Source organism: Miscanthus floridulus, chromosome 3 (genome assembly GCF_019320115.1).
Source record: "Miscanthus floridulus cultivar M001 chromosome 3, ASM1932011v1, whole genome shotgun sequence".
NCBI classification, from domain to species: Eukaryota; Viridiplantae; Streptophyta; class Magnoliopsida; order Poales; family Poaceae; genus Miscanthus; species Miscanthus floridulus.
Genome location: NC_089582.1, coordinates 127,505,908 through 127,527,051, shown reverse-complemented (window position 1 = coordinate 127,527,051; position 21,144 = coordinate 127,505,908). Strand labels below are relative to the sequence as shown.

Genomic DNA, 21,144 nt, shown 5'->3' with positions numbered 1-21,144 from the left:
AAGGCCTGCAGGGGCCACGTCCATACGTACCCTTCTGGAGCTAGTATGCCTCCGCTCCTTTTGCTGCTTGCATTGTTTAATGATGGACGTTCTTTGGGGGTGGACATGTGTCTCGTCGTCGTCGGCATGTAACAAGATCTCCTTGGGGCCGGTCGGCCATCATCACACCACACCGGAGACCGGACACCTCGCCGGCCGTTGAGCCGTTGCCGTCGAGACTGCCGTGGCCTGCTGCATGGCGTGTGGCAATGGCTGACCTTCACGTGTATCTTTCGTGTTTTCTCATGCGTGATGATCGCAATGGTTCGCATCGCACGCCTGTGCCGTGCGGATTTGCCCGCACCGTACCCAATGCAAAGCGTTCTCCAACACCTGTAACTAGTAGTTGCCCGGATAACGACACTGTAAATAATGTATTTTCACGTCCTAATCTTTGGAGCATCCACACGTTGTTTGGATAGATCATCTATCTAGTATCTACCTTCCCTTTCCATGAAGACGAGGCCGGACCGTGCGTTTCCAATCGATCGGAGTCAGAGGTTGGTACCAACTCCTTTTTCTCAAGTATGACAAAGATTGAGACATGCATGGCAGTAATGTACTAATCTTACCAGAACTGAGTTGTTGTCGGGAGCAGGAGCAGGAGCAGGAGCAGGATTGGGGTCAGCGATTTGGATATCTTGGCAACCAATGCAATGCTAACCGTGGGGTCAGCAAGAGGGCCAAACCGAGGCTGTAAAGCCAGCAAGTAATCACGTTTATTGCAAAGATGGGCTCATGCCACCTGCCAATCCTAATCAGGTTTAAATGCTTGTCAAGTTTCTTTTTTTTTACCACAATGCTGGTCAAGTTTCGCAGTTGCATCATCGATTCATTTTCAGGCATGAATCAGAGCAGGGTACATGGATTGCTGCCTATTCATATTCAGCAGTACATCAGAAAGATATCTCCTGATCTAAATGCTTCTGTTCGGAGCAGAATGTTAGTTCAGAGTGTTGCATCAGGGTGGATGCGAGTCTGACGACAGAATGGGGGTGGTCAGAGCTTCTGCTCTGAAATGGTCTCCTTGCGTAGTCACAGTGGAAGGGGTTGATGTGCTACTTCTTTAAACAAGGTGAAGGGTCATGCACAACTGGCTACATATCGCACCAAACAAAGATTCTAACTTCGCAACTTTTTTTCTTGAAGATGCTTTCAGATGGTAGCTACAATAACTTTGGTAGGAGTTACTTTAAAATGAAGAAGGCCAACTTGACAGAAGTTGAACCTGCAACCGAATACTACTTCTCCCAGATATTGCTGCTAGGAGATCTAGATTCGTTGCTGTTGGGGGAAAAAAAACCTAAAGCTGTTGTATTTTCTCTGAAGACAATGCTCTGAAGCTGATTCTGATGATATGTTTTCACGGTCAGAAGTCATAGCAAGGCACATACAGGAAAACCCCTTCAGCATCAACTATTCAAAGCAGGATTGCACATTATTTTGGTATCATTAATTATGCAGTGGATGTAGGTGGTAATGTGGATTGTGCTTCCGTACTGCCAATGCTTGGATGCTGACTGCCATTTGGTCTTTTCTTGAGAGCGTTCTTCACCTCCTCCTCTTTCTTATCAACAAAAGAGATCAATGACTTGATGGTAGTTAACCTTGCTGGTCTGTTTAGAATCTGTTGGGGCTCAGGAAACTGAGCCTCAACCTGGTTACTGTATCTGCTGTACTGACAGAATATGCGAAGGAAGAAAATCACAAGAGCAACGAGACATGCAAGGCCACAGATGAGGAAGAGGCCCCAGAAGCTTGATAGGCTCAAGGAGTTCGACCCAGCACCGTTGTCTGCAGCGCACTCTGTCCCACTTAACCATTCGTCATGGATCCTTTGGAGATTGCCGTTCTCTGATAGTGCCAGGATTGCTGTTGACAAGTCCTCAGCGAGAGGGGAGTCTCTTGGGAAGGCCTGCAACAGAATACAGTACAATCACAAGATGTTCTGAACAGAAGTAAATGTTTGTGTTTTGATTACAGAAAGCGAACCCACTTACAAATCCCCATCCACTTTTTGTGAAAACCTGACCAACTGTCTTAAACTTGCAGTATTTTGACAGGAAGATCTCAACATACGGAAGCTCGTCAATTATTGCAGCAACACCACCATTTCCTGAACCTAGCTCTAGTGCTCTTGCATAATCTGATGGGCTGTTCAGTGGCACCAGACGGGACTCCGCAATATTGAGCTCATCCATGAGGTAGTTCCTGGAAAAAGATCCAACTTGATAGCCAATTGCACTTGAACTAGAGATCAAGCTATCGAGGCCCTGTATCCCTGAAGTCAGCTCCTGAACCGTGAGAAGTGATGTCAAGTTTGCCGTGTAGCTTGAGTTAATAATGAGCACAGCAAAGAGCCAGATAAGCAGCACAAATCTACCAAGTGCGCTAACTGTGTTCTCTCCTGAGTAAAGAAATGAGAAAGGAGGTTACGAGAGTGGACTAGGAAACCCTTGAAATATTTTGACTAGTTTCACTTCAACACTTACTGTGTGCAAAGAACATGGTAGAGAAACTAAACCTGAAAATGCACAAAAACTTCATATATAAATAAAAACAATATGCTAAAAAACTAGAAGAGGAGGAAAAATAGGTACAAAATGCAGATACTAACCAGCACACTGTCATAATTTGTTGCCTTGGAGGTCCACGAAACTCAGTATTAGTGCGGTGTTCAAGTATCCAAACAACTGCACCCACAAAGAGGAATATAACAACTAGGACACACCACATCTGGAAGGTGAATGGTTTCAAAAAAGCCCAAGCATTTGATTCAATCACCCTTGCCGGAGCTACAATGATGAGACCCGATTCTATATATGGTTGGGTAAAGTCAACAAGTCTTGTTCTATTCGTCACTATAGCAATGTCCCCTACTGCAGCATCAAAGTACTGAATGGACAGAAATAAGAACATTTGTATAATGAAATATTCAAGGTGCTAATATAGGATACATTAGAATTGAAAAGGGACGGATGTTACTCACGTTTTCAGATACTTTCTGAACAAGTTCGCTGTAGCTAGGATTCTTCAAACCATCGCCAAATAAAACAAACTTGTATGAAACTGGATAGGGCAACAAGCTTATTGCAGCTTTGAAGACATCAATTGCAAAGCCCTTTACTCCATCAGGACCATTGTCTTGCATAACAAATTCTTTGTAGCTCATTCGGAGAGGTACTCCAATCCTCATAGGCTTCCCATGATACGAAAACACCCAACCGCGAGGTTTCTCAGAAGTCTGACCAGGCCATATAACACTATGGAGTTCTACATTGTTGACTGACGAGTCCAGTGCTGATGAACTTAAGCTTTCTGGAGCAACAACTGAGAGACCAGAAGAATTTGACCAATATCCAATGGTTCTTAGTCCTGTGCCACCAATATTCAGAATATCATAGGCTGGGTGTACCAAATCTCGATCCAAAGTAAATTGAACTGGACCAGAAACCCCTGAGAAGTTTGCACTCCACACTTTCTCCAGTAGTTTATCTCCACTGTTGAAAATACTGAGAGAATCTAACTGAAGGCTACTTCCCTTTTTAGCTTGCAAATTTGGGTCAGCAGAAAAAGATATAGCATTCCCTTCTCTCAGAAACTGCTCAACAGCATGAGCAACTAACCATACAGAGTCATAAGCATGCATAAAGTAAGAGCTTCCATTCCTAGTAAGATTATTCCACTTGGACAAAAAAGCATGCTGAATATCAGAATCAGCTATATGCTGCCGAAGCGCAAGAACACCCTGCGTAAGTTCCATCACATCAGGATTACCATGCACAGAAGAATCTATCACTGCAGAAAGCCAGTCTGTTGCTATCCATACATAGCCACTGCTCATCATCCCCAAAGATTTTGCAGCTGAGAATACGTTAAGACCAGAGTCAGGGTTAACGTGGATAACATAGACGCGAGATTCCATGTCATTTACCTGCATCAAGATATCCTTGATAGTAATCTTGGCAGCACCAGGTGGCAACTTAGCTTTGTAGGATATCTTGCACTTCCTTTTTGCAAGGGCGTCACCTAGTGCGGTGATGCCACCTCTACCATAGTCATCATCAACATATATGGCAATGACTTGTTTCCATTGATATTGACTAATGATGGCAGCGATAGCACCCATTTGGTAGTAATCACTTTGCGTAGCCCTCACAAAATATGGGTATTCAAGGGAAGAAAGGGTAGGATCGGTGGCTGCGAAAGAGATAAGTGGGACATGGAGTTCATTGACAGCATGGGAAATGACATGAGCAACAGCCGAGGATTGTGGACCTAATACGGCGACTACATCATTAGCCAGAAGCTGCAATGCTGGACAAGAAGAACTGTTGTTAAACTCTTCATGCCTCCAATGCAGCACGTTACAATGTATAGTAACTTCAATGTAATGAGGATAGACAAAGGGAAAGCTCTATGTTGCCTATATATATAAAAGATAAGCAACTTCAACTTACTAAGTATGCTTGGCACACGAATATGAATTTACTAGGACAAGTGTCATATTTTCCATGTCAAGACACAAGACTTTGAATTTCCAAATTTAGTTTAGTTTATTAAACCAGACATGATTATGCCGGAGGCTAATATCTGACTTTTACTTGGTCGCTGATATAAAGGAACAGCAAACTTGCAGACTGATGCGAATACAATCATTCTACTGCAGTTCCTAGTACAGGTATGAGTTCATGTTGTTTTATCTGCAGTGTGCAGTGAGAACTAAACTATGGAAAGTTGCTAGTTCATATAATATGCACCACTATAGTCACCAATTTGTTTCCAATGAATATTCTGTGTCTAATAGTAACCAGGGCAACGGAAGATTAACAGAATCCTGATATATGATACTAATAATTAGCAAAGGAAAGATAAAGTCAAGAGTCAAGACCGAATTGCAGATACAGATGCAAAAGAATGAGGTTCAGACCTTCTATGGTGCCAACAAAGCCACTGCAATTGGTGTCCTGCATAAGAACACTCAGTTTCGTCCCCCAGAGTATGCTAGGGTCAGCATTGACATCCGCAACGGCGAGCTCGATAGCGGGTCTCACCGCCTTTCCGATAACCGAATCAAACGTGAACAGTGCACCGATGCGCACCTCAGCTGGCCTTGTCAGGTTGCCATTCTGGTTAGCTGCCACGGTTCCACTGACGAACATGCAGGCGCACAGAAGCAGGGCAGCAAAGTGAGCAGAGCCCATCTTCCCGAGGACCAAGAAAAGAGTATCGTCTTGCCAACGACCTTAATTTGGTGTCCGAACAGCCTCTTCAGTTAGATGTAGTCTGCAGAGCATGAAACGGGGAACAGAGGTCGCGTCCAGGAACCCGGAGAGCTCGTCTGGTTTCGTGACTGCTAATTCTGCAATTACAACCGGATGAGCGATGAATTGCTTGATCGCGAGAAAGCTGAAGACATGACTAGCTTTCAAGAATCAAGAAACCTCATCCTGTCCTCTGCCCATAAGTTTCGCCTAGCGCTCCACCTGCTCTAGAGGCCGCCTACCAACTGTTCGACGAAATACTCGACGGACCGGAATGGCGAGCAGAGCAGGGCTTAATCCCTAGTCTGCGATAGAAACACAAAACCAAATTGAGTAAGCTATGCGCTCCCAGCGCTTCTAAAATCCAACGAAAATGATGACGTGGTGCTTACCAACTACCATCTGCTTGGCGGTGCCATGGTGGGAACTAGGAAGCCAAAACCAAGCGAGGGGCGGACGGCGAGGTGGACGGAGATCATCCACATCCACAGGCGGGAGCCACGAAGCCACATTCGGAGTTCTTGGCCCCCGCTCCTAGTGGGGGACAAGAGTAACCAGATGCTGGCGCGGATTCGTAGGAGATCTTTCTGAGGAAGTAGCGGATGCGAGAGCGGAAAGACAGGCACTCATGGAGTACGAAATGGTAAGAGCAGCTTTGTGCCGTCGCAAATTGCGATTGGATTCCTTCCGCAAAAAAGGTATCTTTTTTCTTTCCCTCTACTCTCCCTCGTGACAAAGGATCACAAAGTTTCGTTCAAAAAATAAAAAAAAGGACCACAAAGAACTGTGAGCGCTCAGACGGTCAGAGTCAGGCCTCTTAGCTCTCACGGTCTCACCTCTGTTGGCCTGGGTTGTATCCTTCGAATTGGACCAGGATTTTTATCGAGACAGGTGCAAATACCAAGGCCTCGTTTAGATGCATTCCAAATTCCAAATTTTTTCACTATCTCTCCATCACATCAATTTTTAGCCGCTTGTATGGAGTATTAAATGTAGGTAAAAAAAATAACTAATTACACAGTTTAATTGGAAATCACGAGATGAATCTTTTGAGCCTAATTGATCTACGATTGGACAATATTTACCAAATAAGACGAAAGTGGTACTGTTCATCGGGTTCACTTTTTTTCACGATCTAAACGAGGCCCAAATAGTGGAATATGTATGAAATTTGTTTGAGCTTAACTAGATGGGCCGACGCAGACAGATTCTATTTAGGCCAGCCCCGACGCTACACCGTGTCGTGTAGCCTCAAGTAACACGTCTGTATTTATCCTCCACATCATACTGGATGGCAGCCTCACTGTCTGTCATGACAGCCTGCAGAAGCGTCGACCACCTCGTCTGACAAGAAGTTCAAGCAATAAGGGCCTGTTTAGAATTCAAAAAATTTTGCGCAGTACCTGTCACATCGAATCTTGCGGCACATGCATGGAGTACTAAATGTAGACGAAAAAAAAAACTAATTACACAGTTGGTCGAGAAATCGCGAGACGAAACTTTTGAACCTAATTAGTTCATAATTAGACACTAATTACCAAATACAAACAAAATGCTACAATGAGCCAAAATCTAAAAATTTTTGGGCGAGCGTTGCAGCGAACGATAGCCTCTGGCACGCACAGCAACCAGCAGGGCGACGAGAGGAAAGCAGCAAGGTGAAAAAAAAGAAAGCTGCAAACCGCTGCATGCTATGGGACCTAGAATAAAATACTCCGTAGCTTCTTTGTCTTGTTCGCTTGACTTATAAACTGTATTTTTTCAGTTAACGAATAGTATTTTTCTCTCACAACAAATCAGCCAATAATAAATTAGTCAACAGTACTTTTAGCCCTGTCATATTAGCCAAGCGAACAGAACAGAGCACTTGTTGCTTGCGGACTGTTTGACTTGTCTTTTTCTCGTCGAATACAACTTTTGGTTGAGGCTAACTGTAATGATCGCATGCGTTGGTCATGTCCTTATTTGCCTCCATAAACAATAGGTCTAGGCCTCCTACGTTCACAAGGAGCTTTTTTCACGTGGTCCAAGGCTGCAGCATGCAAGCGGGAAAAAGAGATCCAATTCCATTTTCCTGGAGTTTGATATTTATGTGCTTTACCAAGCATGCGGATCTGGTCCATTGCTCCATTTAGGGCAACTCCACTCGAATTTTGGCCCTATACCCCTTGGAACGAGAGTCCTCTTCCATCCAATTGATCTCACGAATCTTTTCTACTTTACACTATATTATCACGTGGCATACTTATTGGTCCCACTTACTAGCTTTGTAAGAAGAGAGGAAGGATAATGAGGGAGGAGGATGAGGGGCTTCTACATCTTGAGATTTAGGAGAGAGATATGAGAGTCCCTCATTCATCGGGGCTTGAATAGAGGCTCGGTTGGAGAGCTTTTTCAAGATGTTGAGCTCTCAAAATGAGATGAGAGATTTATTTATCACGTCATACATTTTAATTCATCTAAGAATCAAATTTCATCGTGTGCTTGGAAGCGTGCTGCTCTAACTCGATCATCGTATCATTCTAGGTTTAAAAATTTATCGACGATCAAATCATGCGTTCCGATTCATTTTAGGATCGGACTCCAATCATGCCTAAACACTTAACTCGTACGGACATGTGTGTGTGAGAGAGAGTGACGAACTAGGACTATGAAAATACTTTGTATTTTAACTTGTTTTGAAATCAAACTCTTCTCATGCTTGGACACGCTACTCTAACTTATCCGAACACGGGAGAGATTGCGTCCGTCGGATCCTATTGCACAGTTGTGAGCAATGAAGGACGAAGAAACCTTTTCCACTTTAATATTTTTATTAAAAAGATATAGTGAGGCATGATTAGGTGATATAAATTTTTTTTGAAAAACAAGGATACAAAGAAACTATAGTTTTATAAAACAGAGCCACCCATATACACTTAAAAAAAGAGTAAAGAGTTTGAGGTTGGAGTTTCCAAGACCAAAAATAAAACATAGGTCAAGCTTAGTAATATTAATTATGGTTTTCAAGACTACAAAAGTTTGTTACATCTAAACACTTATTACAATTTAAAATAAGAAAAATATTTGTTCTTAGTCGTCACTTTCCTTTGTTTAGATGATCATTGTTTTGTTGTCGTGAAAAAAGATGATCTTAATTCTATTTAACACCAAAACGACAAGATGTAGGTGATTTATAGAGTTCATATGCCAAACTCTTTCGTCATGTGCTAATGTAGTCTTACAATATTTCTTCAAGATGGAGTCTTACAATAATTGGTATATAAAGCTAGGGCAAATTTCAGCATGTTTCTATTCAAATCTTCCTAGAAGTAACGTCTAATTCTACTTTTGTCCAATAATCTTAACTTTTCATTGAGTTGCGCTGAATAATTACATGTATCCACTACGTAGCACAAACTTTACACATTTTTAATTAAATTAAAAGAGGAGGGAAGCAGAACAGGGTTATATCTTCATCTGGTCACCTTCTACCGTTTCTGGAAGTTCAAGGCCTTGGTGCCGTACGCGAAGAGGAAGACGAACAAGAGGACGTAGCCGAAATGCGCCAGCACGACGTAGCCGAGGAAATCGTGCTTCATGCCCAGGGTTTGGTCCAGAAATTCCTTCACTACGACTGTGCTGGTGCTGCTGCCAGTAGCCGTAACGTTGCGGCCTACGTCGCCGAACTGCGACGCCGTGACGCCGTAGATGGTCCAGGACACCGGGTTACACCAGTAGAACCATCGCCACCAGAGAGGCAACGCCTGCAAGAGTGAAATAGTATTCGGAAATTGAATTGGCAGCTGAGTGGTGTAAAGTACATAACGTGAGGGCACACAGAGATTCCTACCGGTCGGGGTGCGAGGAATCCAGCGAAAATGTTCCAGCCGGTGAGACTGAATGAGACAACAATACTTGCGAGGATTGCGGAAGGAGTGCAGGTAACCAGCATTGCACCAAACAGTGAAAAGTAGAGGAAGCAACAGGTGAGGAAGAACAGGAAGTAGAAGAACTTGTCCGCCTTCCACTCATAGCCAACCATTGCATAGAGAGGGATGGTATAAAGAATACCCTGAGCTATGCTGTAGACAAGCTCCACAACTGTCTGCACACACCAATTGGTTTCAAGAGAGATGCGTTAGTAGAGATTTTGTGTATGCAAGGGTTCAAAAACAACCGTGACAAAATAAATACTAATATACGATGGCGAAAAAGAATGAATGTGCTCAGTTGTTTATAGTTTTCTGGTCCTCATCCACAGACAGGGTATACAAGTGATTCTGTTTGGACAAGATTCATGCATATTCAGATAATCATATTTCCGTTAATACATGACAACATAAGGTATTTAGAAATTACCACTGCAAATGAATAGGACAATGGAGAGAACATCCCAGCAGCCTTTTCACGATAGAAGACTGTCCTTTCGATAGAAAAAACAGGTATAGATGAGAGTAAGTTTGCAGATCCAAGGAAGAAAACAGCAGCATAGGTGGCTCCAAGCAGGTTTTGCAGGTCCTGCTCTGATTCTCTGTACAACAAAAGCAGGGAAACCAAGAATCCTTAGCATGGAAGGTAATCGATTTAACACTATCCCATGAATTAATCACAATTAGCATAATGAATGATATTTGCGAATGTCATAATACAGAGTAGGATCATACACATTCTTTCCCATGCGCCAAAAGACTGAACCGAACACGAGACTATAGAGGAGTGTCATAAGATATCGCATGGCATTGTAGGGTGGATTCTTCCAATAAGATCGAAATTGCTTCCATGTATTGGCCATACATTGATTTAGGAAATTCTGGGCATATTTAGTAGGAAATGAGAGATCCTGGTGACCTGGTGGTGGAATGCTCAACTCCTTAATAAGTTCTTGATTGCTCCTGAACATATTCATTATAAAATGTAAGAAGAAAATTGAGTTTTGTTTGTTAGAGATTCAATAAGTTTAACCCGTGTCAAAGAAGAAACAAATTTACCAAACAAAAACCACTGCAGTAATAACAAAAGGAATATATTTACCGGTACAGAGCAGAATTTGCATAAATTTCAGCAAAATCAACGTCCATGCGAGCCTCAGCCAGAGGAGAGCTAACTTCCAGCATCCATGTTGCGGGATTGTATCCTTCTGTAATTTTTGGAACACCTGGAATTGCCTGCAGGAGATTGCTATATACATTAAAAGTATCCTTTGTTGTCTCACCTCAAGATCAGGTCACCTCCGTACACGACGATACACAATTTTTTTCTTGAATATGCAGGAAAGCTGCAGTTTAATTTTTTGTTGTGGCGCGCCTTTAAACCTGTGTGTGCGCGGTGGTGGGTGGGTGTGGGGCGGGGGTTGGTTGTGGGTTGCCCTTTCTGCTTGATTTGTTGTATGTGTTTTTTCCTATCTTAATGAAATGACACACAGCTCTCCTGCGTTGTTCGAGAAAAATTATAGAACATGAAGAAATACACAGTTATGAGTGACTCTACTATTACACCTGAATTGATATGCAAAATATTTTGCCTCAAATGTCAAAATCCTCTTCAGAAATTGAAGTTAATTTTGCACATAATGTTGACTGCAAGTCGCATTGTATTTGTTGTATAATTGTATACAATAGTGGAACACCTAACCAAAATGCAGAGTTTCGTCCACTAATCACATTTTTTTCATATAAAACATATTTCTCTTATTTTCTGAACATACCTAGTAGAATCGCATTTACCTAAAGTACTATGTTGATTTGTAACTGATTTAGTAATATGGAATGTTTGAATTTGATTACCCAAACAGAAATAAAGCATAAAAGATAATTCACCTCGAAATATTCAACTAGTATGCGAGACTGGACACCAAGCTGGCCAGCATATATGACACGACCTCCTCTCTTCAGCAACAGAAGCTGAAAAAAGTATCCATTTTTCAGTATATTCTTGCAGAGTTTGAAAATAAAAGTATGGTATTATAGGCTTAATAAAAATATGATCAATGTAAGGACCTCATCGAAAGCCTCGAAGATATCAATGCTGGGCTGATGGATCGTACAAACCACAGTTCGCCCAGTGTTAACTGTATTTCTCACTGTACGCATGACAATTGCTGCAGCTCTAGCATCAAGGCCAGAAGTTGGTTCATCCATGAATATAATTGAAGGGTTTGCTACAAGTTCTACAGCAATAGTCAGTCTCTTCCTTTGTTCAGTCGATAACCCACTAACACCAGGGAGACCAACCAGAGCATCACGCAATACGTCAAGCTCAACTAGTGACATCACTTCTTCCACAAACATCTACATTGAAATTAATTTTATCAGAAAACTAGTGCTTTCATCAACTCCAAACGTATGGAAATTCTCAACCTTTTCTTTAACACCATGGTTGCAGAGCAGGCCTTTAACAAATATGAAAAAAACGGTAATACAAGCACAACAGTGTAGTAACTAATATGCATATTGGAGTACAAATAAAATAAAAGTGACAATATGGGACCCATGATGTGCCATAAAAAACTATTTCTATAGGTATATCAGCGCAAGAAGGACAAAATGACAAATCCATTCTAGACTCAGGTTTGCATGACTTCAAACCATCTTGAAAGGATGTATTCGATATGTCAGTGTTGGCTACTTACATGTCAAACTATTTTTAGTGACGGTTAATTTATTCTTTCACTAAGCTCTGTACACAACTTTTTCAACACAAAAGTACAACTATGGATTGATGAGTGTGCTGTCAGTTAATGGTATCAGCGCAAGAAAGACCAGATGATAAATTCATTCTAGATTCAGTCTTGCATGACTTCAAACCATCTTGAAAGGATGTATTCGATTTGTCAAACTATATTTAGTGCCAGTTAATTATTCTTCCAGTGAGCTCTGTACACAACTTCGATTGATGAGTGTGCTGTCAGTTAATGGGCAATACTTTTTACTGATATTCAAAGGCTACAATTAGAACTGTTATTTTTTCTAGCAGCATCAAGGCATAATGACATCTAATACAGAAAGAAAAGAAAAAAAAAGGAAAAACACATACCTTTCTAGTATTGTCATCAACTTCTGAAGAAAGGCGCAACCAAGCAGAATAAATGAGTGATTCGTACACAGTAACGTTTGGTGAATGGATATCAGTTTGTTCACAATAGCCACTGATACGAGCAAAAGTTTCCTGTTTCTTAGGGTAACCAGAAAGTTTGATACCTCCCTCAATGGTTCCACTTGTCTTTCTTCCTGCCAGTACATCCATTAGAGTGGTCTTTCCAGCTCCACTGACACCAACTAGGGCAGTCAGAACACCTGGTCTGAATGCACCACTAATATCAGATAGCAGCTGGAGGCGGCTTTCAGTGAAACCTTGTTCTTTCATTGCCTAGAAAACAAAATTCCACATCATATGTTAACAAATGAATTGCAATTACATATTTGAGTAGTAAAGGTACTGGCAACTGCCTTAGTTCAAAATATTATTATCACATGACTTAGAGGCACCAAGCAACAGAAGAGAAGATTATCATTGATAAAGTGAGTTTCTGTTTTAACTATGACGTGTTTCTGTTTCATCAACTTTTCTCCATTGGTTGTGAACATCATTTTAGAAGATTAACTTACAGCAGGCATGTCAACATAGTAGTTCATGTGGTTGAAAGAAAGTGAAAGTGGCTGGAAGGGCAAGACCATTCCTGTCTGGATTCTCCTGTTTGCTGCTTCATTTGTGCCTGACATGAGGGTAGATTATGAGATGGTAAATATATTAAAAATATTAATATAAACAAAAAAAGGCATGCCTTGCGAATCATGATGCTTGCAGGTCTAGTGTGACTTGTAGGAATCAAGCTATTTCATTATTTAGGACCCCTTTGAATGTAGGGTTCTCATAGGAATTGTATACGAAACAGAACATCAAGAGTGGATGCTTCTTTTCCTCCAAACTTCTCGTAGAATAACAATCCAAATGGGTAACACTAAAAGAAAGCTAGGAAGAAGCAATAAGGATGCACTCACTGTTCTCTTACCATTGGCGACATGGAACATTTGTTCTTGATCTGTCGACTTCTTTTTGTTGTCATCATCCGAAACTACAGCATTTGAACTGCCACCAGCTGTAGGAAATATAATTCATAAGTGCTTCACCTAGGCATCAAGCTACAATTTCAGGAAAAAAAAAACTTACGGCTCAAGAATGTAAGAGCGCAAAGGAAGAGAATGTTGAAAAGAATAGTATATCCTATCAAGGCACCGATGGAAAGCCAGTACCCCCATTGACCACCAAAGTAGCCTTTATATTTTAGAATAGCCTTCCCTATTGTTGGTGCAACAATGCTTGCTTCAGTGTTCGGCTGCAGTTAAATGCTATATTAGTTCAAGATATTCGCCTCTTACAAATAATTAAGCACATCAACAACCTAGAAACTAGTATAAGTGGAAAAGATAGATATTATGATTTTCTTTTCTTCAAACAACTGAAAAAACTTGGCATGGGGTCTCTGTATAAAATATCTATCTTGGATGGCTTGAATTGCTTTGTTTGTACCTAATAATATAGAGAAAGCATCACATTTAGAAGAATTTTTTTTTGTGTGTGTACAGAAACTTACCATCGCCCATCTAGTGGCAAGGAATTCATTGATTGATATAGCATTATTACTGTATGTCATGGGAGATGCCCAGTAGGCCCAAATCCACCAATGTTTAATGTCCTCTGTACGCATAAATATCAAGAGGGAACAGTAAGAAACAGTAGTACTTCACAGTGCACAGTACAATATTCAGGGAACATAAGGAAGAAACCTCAATGAGAAAAGGTTTGAAAACAACAGCTGTGCTTAACAAGCAGCCATGGGGACTAAGTTCGTTCGCCACAATGACATACTTCCTTTTGAGGAAAAGACACTTACGTCTGGGTAGGAGAATCCCTCCGAACAAGAAGACAAGAAGCATCGTAAACATGCCAAATGTATTAGCTACAACCATTGTCTTCAAAATTGCACCTAGCAACCGAAACATGGCCACAGCCATCTGGTGCGTTAAAAAGTATGCTAGAAACTGGCTGAAGAACCTGAGTACACAGAGGAACATGTCACATGAAAAACTGATACAAATTTCACTATGTGGACTACTAATTTTACAATTACTAATACACTAATACCTCTTTTTGCTCTTTTACCCTTTATTTCATTTTGTTTTGTTTTGGTGGTTCTGCTGGGTTCATCTCTAGCCTACACTAGCTTACTTTGGAGCAAAAGGCTTTTTTGCTGCTGTTGTTGACTTGTGCAAATATATAAAAGTGTAAAACTGTGGAAACAGAAAAGGAGAACAGCTACCTTCCTGCGGCAGGTGCGAAACCCATAACATAATATGTAACACTTGTCCACATAAATGAGTCCAGGAATGAAAAAGGAATCTTTAAGATAATGGTTGCAAGTCCAAAGGTCCATGCTGGAAAGAACAAGTAGTCTCTCTGTTTATAGAATACTTGTAGCCTTTTTATGGTCATGTTCATCTCAGTAATTCCAATGAACATAATTGTGATCAAAGAACTAGCCAAAGCACCCATAAATTTGCTGTTATCAGAAAACGTCCCACTGGGCATCTTTGTTCTGAAAAACACTGTCATGGTGAGGAGTGCCAGGACAAACAATTGAAAAAACTTGAATAAATAGAGGAAGGAGTTGCGTTTCATCAGCAACCATTCTCTAGACAAGACTGCCTTGAGGGACTCCCAGCTAGACAGCCCATACTTCTGGGTAGTCAAAGCAGCAGGATGTGTTTTAGATTTGTCATAAGGAACTTGCAACTCTTTCTGGAGCTTCTGGCCAACATGGAATGTCTTGAAATGTTGCACGAACTCTGGGACTGACACATAATGGTAATGTTCCTGGTTGTGGCACCAATACTGCTGTTGATCTTTCCTGGAAGTCACCTCTTGAAGGAAATCCGCCACTCCTTTCCGTTCAGGGCACCGGAAACCAGCACTCTCAAAGAATTCGAGGATGTCTTCCCGTGGCCCATGGTAGACTATGTAACCTTCTGACAGTAAAATGATGTCATCAAACAAATTATAGGTCTCAGGTGGAGGCTGGAGAAGGGAAATCATCACTGTATAATTCAGCACATGAACCATCTGTCTGATGTACTTGACAATCTGAAATGTGCTGTTACTATCAAGCCCAGTAGATATTTCATCCATGAACAAAGCCTTTGCAGGTCCAGTTAGCATCTCACCTACAGCCAAACCAATTATTGAAGTCCAAGGAAGTTAACATCAGGATTCTTTATGCCAGAAACAATGTACTCAGAAGTAAATAACAGAGGAAGGCAGTGACAGAGTCATCACTTAAACCAATTCATAGGTTTATTTAGAATTCCTAGTTAATTAAGCATACTGATTAAGCTTCCGATCAATTAAAATATGTGACAAATTAGAGTCCATGGGGCTCTGTGTTTGTAACTAGACCCCAAAGGGTACCTAGGTCTGCTACTAGAGAAAAGAGCAATAAACATAAACTCTGTAATTTCAGAAAATAACTGATAGTTATGCTGCATTTCATGGACGGCCCTCTATCCTCTATTTCACGGCTGTAGTAGTTATGATTATACACGTAGTGAATAATTTGAGAGTTTCACGGAGAAATTAAAAATCATTTATTTATATTGATAAAATGGCATGATGCAGGCATACCAGTTGTCACACGTTTCTTTTGGCCACCAGAAATGCCTCTTTTCATCTCATCACCAACAATAATATCAGCACAAATGTCAAGCCCAAGAACCTGTGGTCATCCATAAACTCAATCATCATGGAACAAACCGTGGGCAACTATCAAGATTAAATTTATGTGTAACTGTCACAGTGATATGCCTACTTTCTGTTATGAAAAAGTTGGTATATAACTATATATTAAGAAAACGTGCTTTCGTAATATTTTCTTCATAAAAGATAGTTAGAGAAACAAATGGTCAAGTTGAAGCCAGGAAGCTTAAACAATGTTATTTTAACTTAAAAAGTTACGGGAACACACCTTGAGAATAATATCTGTTATAAGGTTGGTCTCCTTTCCTTCAACTGCGGTTGCCTTCATGAAAGCATCAATCTCGGGGTCAGGCTTAATGCCAGCATTTCGTTCCCGTCTAGCTAACTCTGACAACATATCATATCTGGCGCCAATGCCTAGACATCTTCTGGAGAAGTCCATTGTCTCTCTTACAGTCATCTCCCCATTGTGTAGATCATACTGACTGACATATGCACTAGTCCTCTCAGGATAGAACTCTGAAAACTCATGGCCACAGTACGTGATTTTCCCAGACACCTGTAGCAGCAAATGAGTGATATGGCATATATGCATGCATAATCATAAGAAGCTACATTATGCTACATGAATAAACATGCAACCTTGAGATTCTTAGCAGGCTTCCCAGTTAGAGCTCGCATAAGTGTGGTTTTCCCAGAAGATGGAGGGCCCAGAAGCAGTGTCATCCTGAAATAGTAGTTTGATACCAAAAAAAAGGAGTTGAAACAAACAGCAATAATGTTCATCTTTTTATCAGAAACAGTAAACCACTTCGATGACTACTAGAAGAAGTCGCTTCAGATACATGTAGCAGGTATAAGGTTTACAAAGAAAAGCAGAGCTTGTGATTTACTTGATCCAGTATGCATGCTAGATCCCACCTAGGATTCTTTTTTATTTGTCTTTTATACTGGCATTCATATATCTCAATCCAAACTAGCAACAGTTAATTTAGAAGGCTCCATAAGCGAGCGAGCTATGAGGATCTGTAATGTACCTCGATGGTTTGATGATCCCGCTGACATCATTGAGTATCTTAAGCGTCCTCTTGTTTGACGAAACGAACTTGCTGACGAGCCCCTGCGATAAACCGTCATGGACACCCGAATTTCAGCCACGGCGAGCTGTGGCGCGTAACAGAAAGCGAGGCATGAACCAGCTGCACATCAGGGATCGAGAGCGTGATGACGCGAGTCCGCAGGCACGGCTATACCCCCACACGGGACAAGATGGGGAACGAGGGCAAGAGCGCGGGCGAGCCGAACGGAACGGCGCGGGAGCGGTGACGTGTTGGACTAATGCCGGACGAGTGTGGAAGCGAGGGTACCGGGGACAGGACCGGGGCGGTGGCGAGACCGCGGCATCTCCGTGGCCCCCGTTGAGGGTAGTCGCCGCCCGCCGGTGGCCGGTAGAGGATGCCATCGCATAGCTCGGCAGGCGCGGCCAGCCCGAGGACGAGTGTAGTAGCACCGGCGGCGGAGTGGGGGCAGAGGAATGTTCATTCTGGGCCGGCCTGGTTGGGACTGTGGCCCATCCCATTTTAGGCCCGGTGGTCGAACGATGAGGGCTTTGCTTGCTGTCGCGGGAACGGGCCACCTCAACCCATGACATTTCGGCTTAATATACGAGGCCTGTTTTCCACGTCTTCGCCAACACCATCACGAATTGTTGTGAGTTTCTTTTTACCGAATACTCTTTTTTAAAACAGCTTTACGAGTGAAGGTTTATTATGCTTTCACAAAGGAATGGAGAGAGGTGAAGATGGAAAAAATAGCTTTTCACAGCTCTCTCCCTCATTTCCTTCTCTCAGACATTGGTGAAGCAGTTTTGCCAAACATTTTTTTCCAAAACAGTTTAGCCTCACCGAGAAAGCTGCTCGTAAGCTATTTTTTTTTAAAAAAATAGTTTTGCTAACGAAGCTGAGTTGTGCCAAACGAGGCATAATGTCTGCCAATCAATTGTACTCCTAAAAAAACTCATTTTTAAAGAAGGATTCTATGATGATAACACAACGGATTTTATCACACTTTTCGCATACAGAGGGCGACCCCTAAACATATAGGTTTTAACGAAGGATTGTACGATGGTAATGTGTAGATGCATTTGGATCTTTAGGGTATGTTTGGTTGGTGGTGGATGAGACTTGCATCGTACTACATCCTGACTATTATGTGACTAAACCTCTGCGACAACGGTGATGCTTTTACAAGGCAAAGCTACGGCACACATCCCGCATGGTCAAAGATGCCATTGAGAACGCGTGCGTGCGTGCGACGACGAGAAGGGAGAAATGAATAATTGTACTCATATGTGCCCAGTGCCGCTTGTCACTACCACTATCCACTGAATCTTGGATGACGGATCGGAGATTCGGCTCTGTTAGTTTGGAGGAATTTTGGAGGAATCTGGAGAAATATAATCTAGATGAATCTGGAGGAATTTGTGAGAAGAAAATACTGTTTCGGATGAAAAAAGAAGCAGATCAAGTCGGATTTAAGGGCACGCGAACGGAGCCGTTGGACGTCTAGAAGGCAAGGAACGGACAAGCATCGATCTGTCAAGGATTTGAATTGTATATATACGCCAGCCACATGTCACAGTCAAGGCTCGCTCGGAGCACGATGAGGTGAGCCGTTCCATCGCCTGGGTTTGTTCGACCGGACGGGATTAATTTGGCGCCAAGCTAGTCGTTAGACCAGTCGATCTCAATGGACTGAACAGAGCGCGAAAAATCTGATCGATCGTTCGGGTCGGGTGCGGAAAATCCATCCTCGAAAAAAACGTATTTGACTAACACGCGACCGTGACCGTTACTTAACACACCGCGTCCATGTCGGATCGGAGACGGAGATATAGGAGGAGTCCTCCGTTCTACTTCATATGTTCCAAATTATAAGATATTTTGACTTTTCAGATACATTACTTTTAATATGTATATAAACATAGTATATATCTATGTGCATAATAAAAACTACGTATCTAAAAAAAAAAAGCTAAAACGTCTTGTAATTTAGAAAGGCCGGAAGGATGATGCAGCAGGACGACATGTCGCACGTCGTGCGTCGTCGTTTCGTCCTACGTCACCAGATGGACCTACTACGTACCCACCTAGAGGATCGGATCGGAGCAGCAACACGAGTCCGGCGGAACTGCATGCACATGCTAGTCGCCGTGCATTTTTGTGCTTGGTTTGAGCCCTGGGCCGCCAGTGCCTGCTGCCTAGCTAGCCATGGAGATGATTCTAACCGAGACGTCTAACAGCTCCGGCCGCCCGGCAAGGAGCCAAACAAACATAGCATATAAGCTAGCTGTACGTGTTGTGCTACCTAGATAACGTTCCAGGAGGCCCAGATCCAGGGAGCTGCTAGCTGCTGTGCTTAATCGTATTGAGTTGATCGATCAGCAGGTGGCTGCGTACGAATTACGATACCTCGACGACGTTGATGGCGGAGTTGAGCAGCGTGGGCAACGCGCGCGCGCCCACGTACACGTCCGCTTCCACCGACAGGTGCTCGTACCGCACCTCGATCTGGGGAAGCTCGATGCCAACCCTGCAACAACAACGTGCGGAACATTCACATGCATGCAACTGCAAGCGCACACACACACGATCGAGTACAAACTATATATATACACACACACTCACAGGTCGAGTCGGTCCCTGAAGCGGCGCATCAGGCGCTCGTTGTCCTCCTCGACGGCCTTGAAGACGCGCTCCATGAGCTCCCGCGCGGCGCGCGGGTCCAGGTTCGCGATGTCCACCTCGTCCGCAGTCACCTTCTTACTGGTGTCGTCCAGCGCCCTGCGGATGATGCCCCGCCGCATGCGGTCGTACGTCGGCAGCTTCTCCAACGCCGCCCACCGCAGGTTCTCCTCGTCGTCCCCGTCGTCGCCGCGGCTCGCCTGGGACCGCCGGAACGGGTCGTCGTCCACCAGGTCGCCGCCCGCCGCGGACAGCCAGCTGCTGCGCCGGCTCCCCGACGGAGCGATCTCCGCCCCCGCCATCTCGATCGCTCTGCCCACGATCAGAATTGCTAGTTGGAGGCGCTGGCGGCTGGCCTGGCCACGACGACACGCGGGCTCTGCCTCAGCTTGCTTGCTTGCTTTTTGCCAAGAAGTGCGCGCGCGCGCGTGTGTGTATATAGTGCGTGCGTCGCAAATAAAGTCTGGAGACACGAGGATCGATGAGCTAGCACGACGTACGATCGAGGGAGACCTCCACTGGCGTCGTCGTTGACCGTTGACAAGGGCCGGCCGGTAGAGGATTGGGGACTGAGCTAGGTCCGGGGAAGGACACAAGAACAATCAGCGTTGGGTTGGCGCGGAAAGTTCGTTTCCGTGCAGTGTCTTTTTCATAGGAACCAGCGAATAGTACTCCCTCCATCTAATAATAATAAGAATAACTTAATGAATCTAGCCGAAGAACGTCATCTTTAGATAGAGTCGATAACTTACATTAATCTAATTCGAGCAGTGAAGGTCAAACTTAACCGATATAGCCGTACATGAACTAGATAAGAATCAATAACTAGCTTATATTAGAGCTTGCAGTGGAAGTCGAACTTAACCGATACAGCCGTACAAACCAAAGTATAAGCCATGACGGTACTTACAGACAAACCGGAGGTCGGCCGGACCGGTTGAAGAACTCGCCGGAATATCACTACAGCAGACGCGTGCTTTGCCGAGTGCTGCACTCGGCAAAGAGCCGTCGGCATATCCCTTTATGGCAAAGGCTTCTTTACCGAGTGCCGCATGTCGGGCACTCAGCAAAGAAAAGCCGCCATGACGGCCAGGTCACGGTGACGGCCCTTTTGCCGAGTGCCACGCGTCGGCACTCGGCAAAGAAATGTGTTTTTATTTTTTTAAAAAAAATGCTTTGCCGAGTGCCAGCATCTGGCACTCGACAAAGCTTGCTTTCTTTTTTTTTTATTTTCTTTGCCGAGTGTTGTAGGTAGGCACTCGGCAAAACAGTTTTTTTTAATTTTCTTTGCCGAGTGCCTTGCCCATGGCACTCCGCAAAGTTGGGAAGCTTAGTGTCCCAGATTCCCAGCTTTGCCGAGTGTCATGGTC

The 21,144-nt window shown here is 43.2% G+C and overlaps 2 protein-coding genes across 3 annotated transcripts; both read right to left on the bottom strand.

Moving 5' to 3' along the window:
- Positions 1–961: 961 nt before the first annotated feature.
- On the bottom strand, positions 962–6,008 carry LOC136542393 (glutamate receptor 3.4-like). 2 transcript variants are annotated; one of them, XM_066534790.1, is made up of 8 exons: positions 5,696–6,008; positions 5,484–5,608; positions 4,970–5,401; positions 3,029–4,356; positions 2,657–2,934; positions 2,532–2,563; positions 2,040–2,446; positions 962–1,954 (listed from the first exon to the last, which is right to left on the bottom strand). In XM_066534790.1, exons 3-8 carry the CDS (start codon positions 5,241–5,243, stop codon positions 1,496–1,498), a joined length of 2,778 nt encoding a protein of 925 aa, XP_066390887.1. In that variant the 5' UTR covers positions 5,244–5,401; positions 5,484–5,608; positions 5,696–6,008; the 3' UTR covers positions 962–1,495. The 2 variants fall into 2 exon arrangements, with proteins under 2 accessions (XP_066390887.1, XP_066390888.1); XM_066534791.1 differs by lacking the exons at positions 5,484–5,608; positions 5,696–6,008 and having other exon boundaries at positions 963–1,954; positions 3,029–4,348; positions 4,970–5,109.
- A 2,464-nt stretch (positions 6,009–8,472) lies between these two features.
- LOC136542392 (ABC transporter G family member 43-like) lies at positions 8,473–20,194 on the bottom strand. Its single transcript, XM_066534789.1, has 20 exons — positions 19,718–20,194; positions 19,502–19,622; positions 17,069–17,151; positions 16,674–16,758; positions 16,300–16,590; positions 15,960–16,050; positions 14,602–15,502; positions 14,176–14,336; positions 13,876–13,979; positions 13,452–13,617; positions 13,294–13,380; positions 12,890–12,996; positions 12,318–12,650; positions 11,282–11,572; positions 11,102–11,185; positions 10,317–10,450; positions 9,950–10,177; positions 9,645–9,816; positions 9,136–9,390; positions 8,473–9,049 (listed from the first exon to the last, which is right to left on the bottom strand). The coding sequence occupies exons 1-20, from the start codon at positions 20,074–20,076 to the stop codon at positions 8,774–8,776; spliced, it is 4,329 nt and encodes a 1,442-aa protein (XP_066390886.1). The 5' UTR covers positions 20,077–20,194; the 3' UTR covers positions 8,473–8,773.
- Positions 20,195–21,144: the final 950 nt, after the last annotated feature.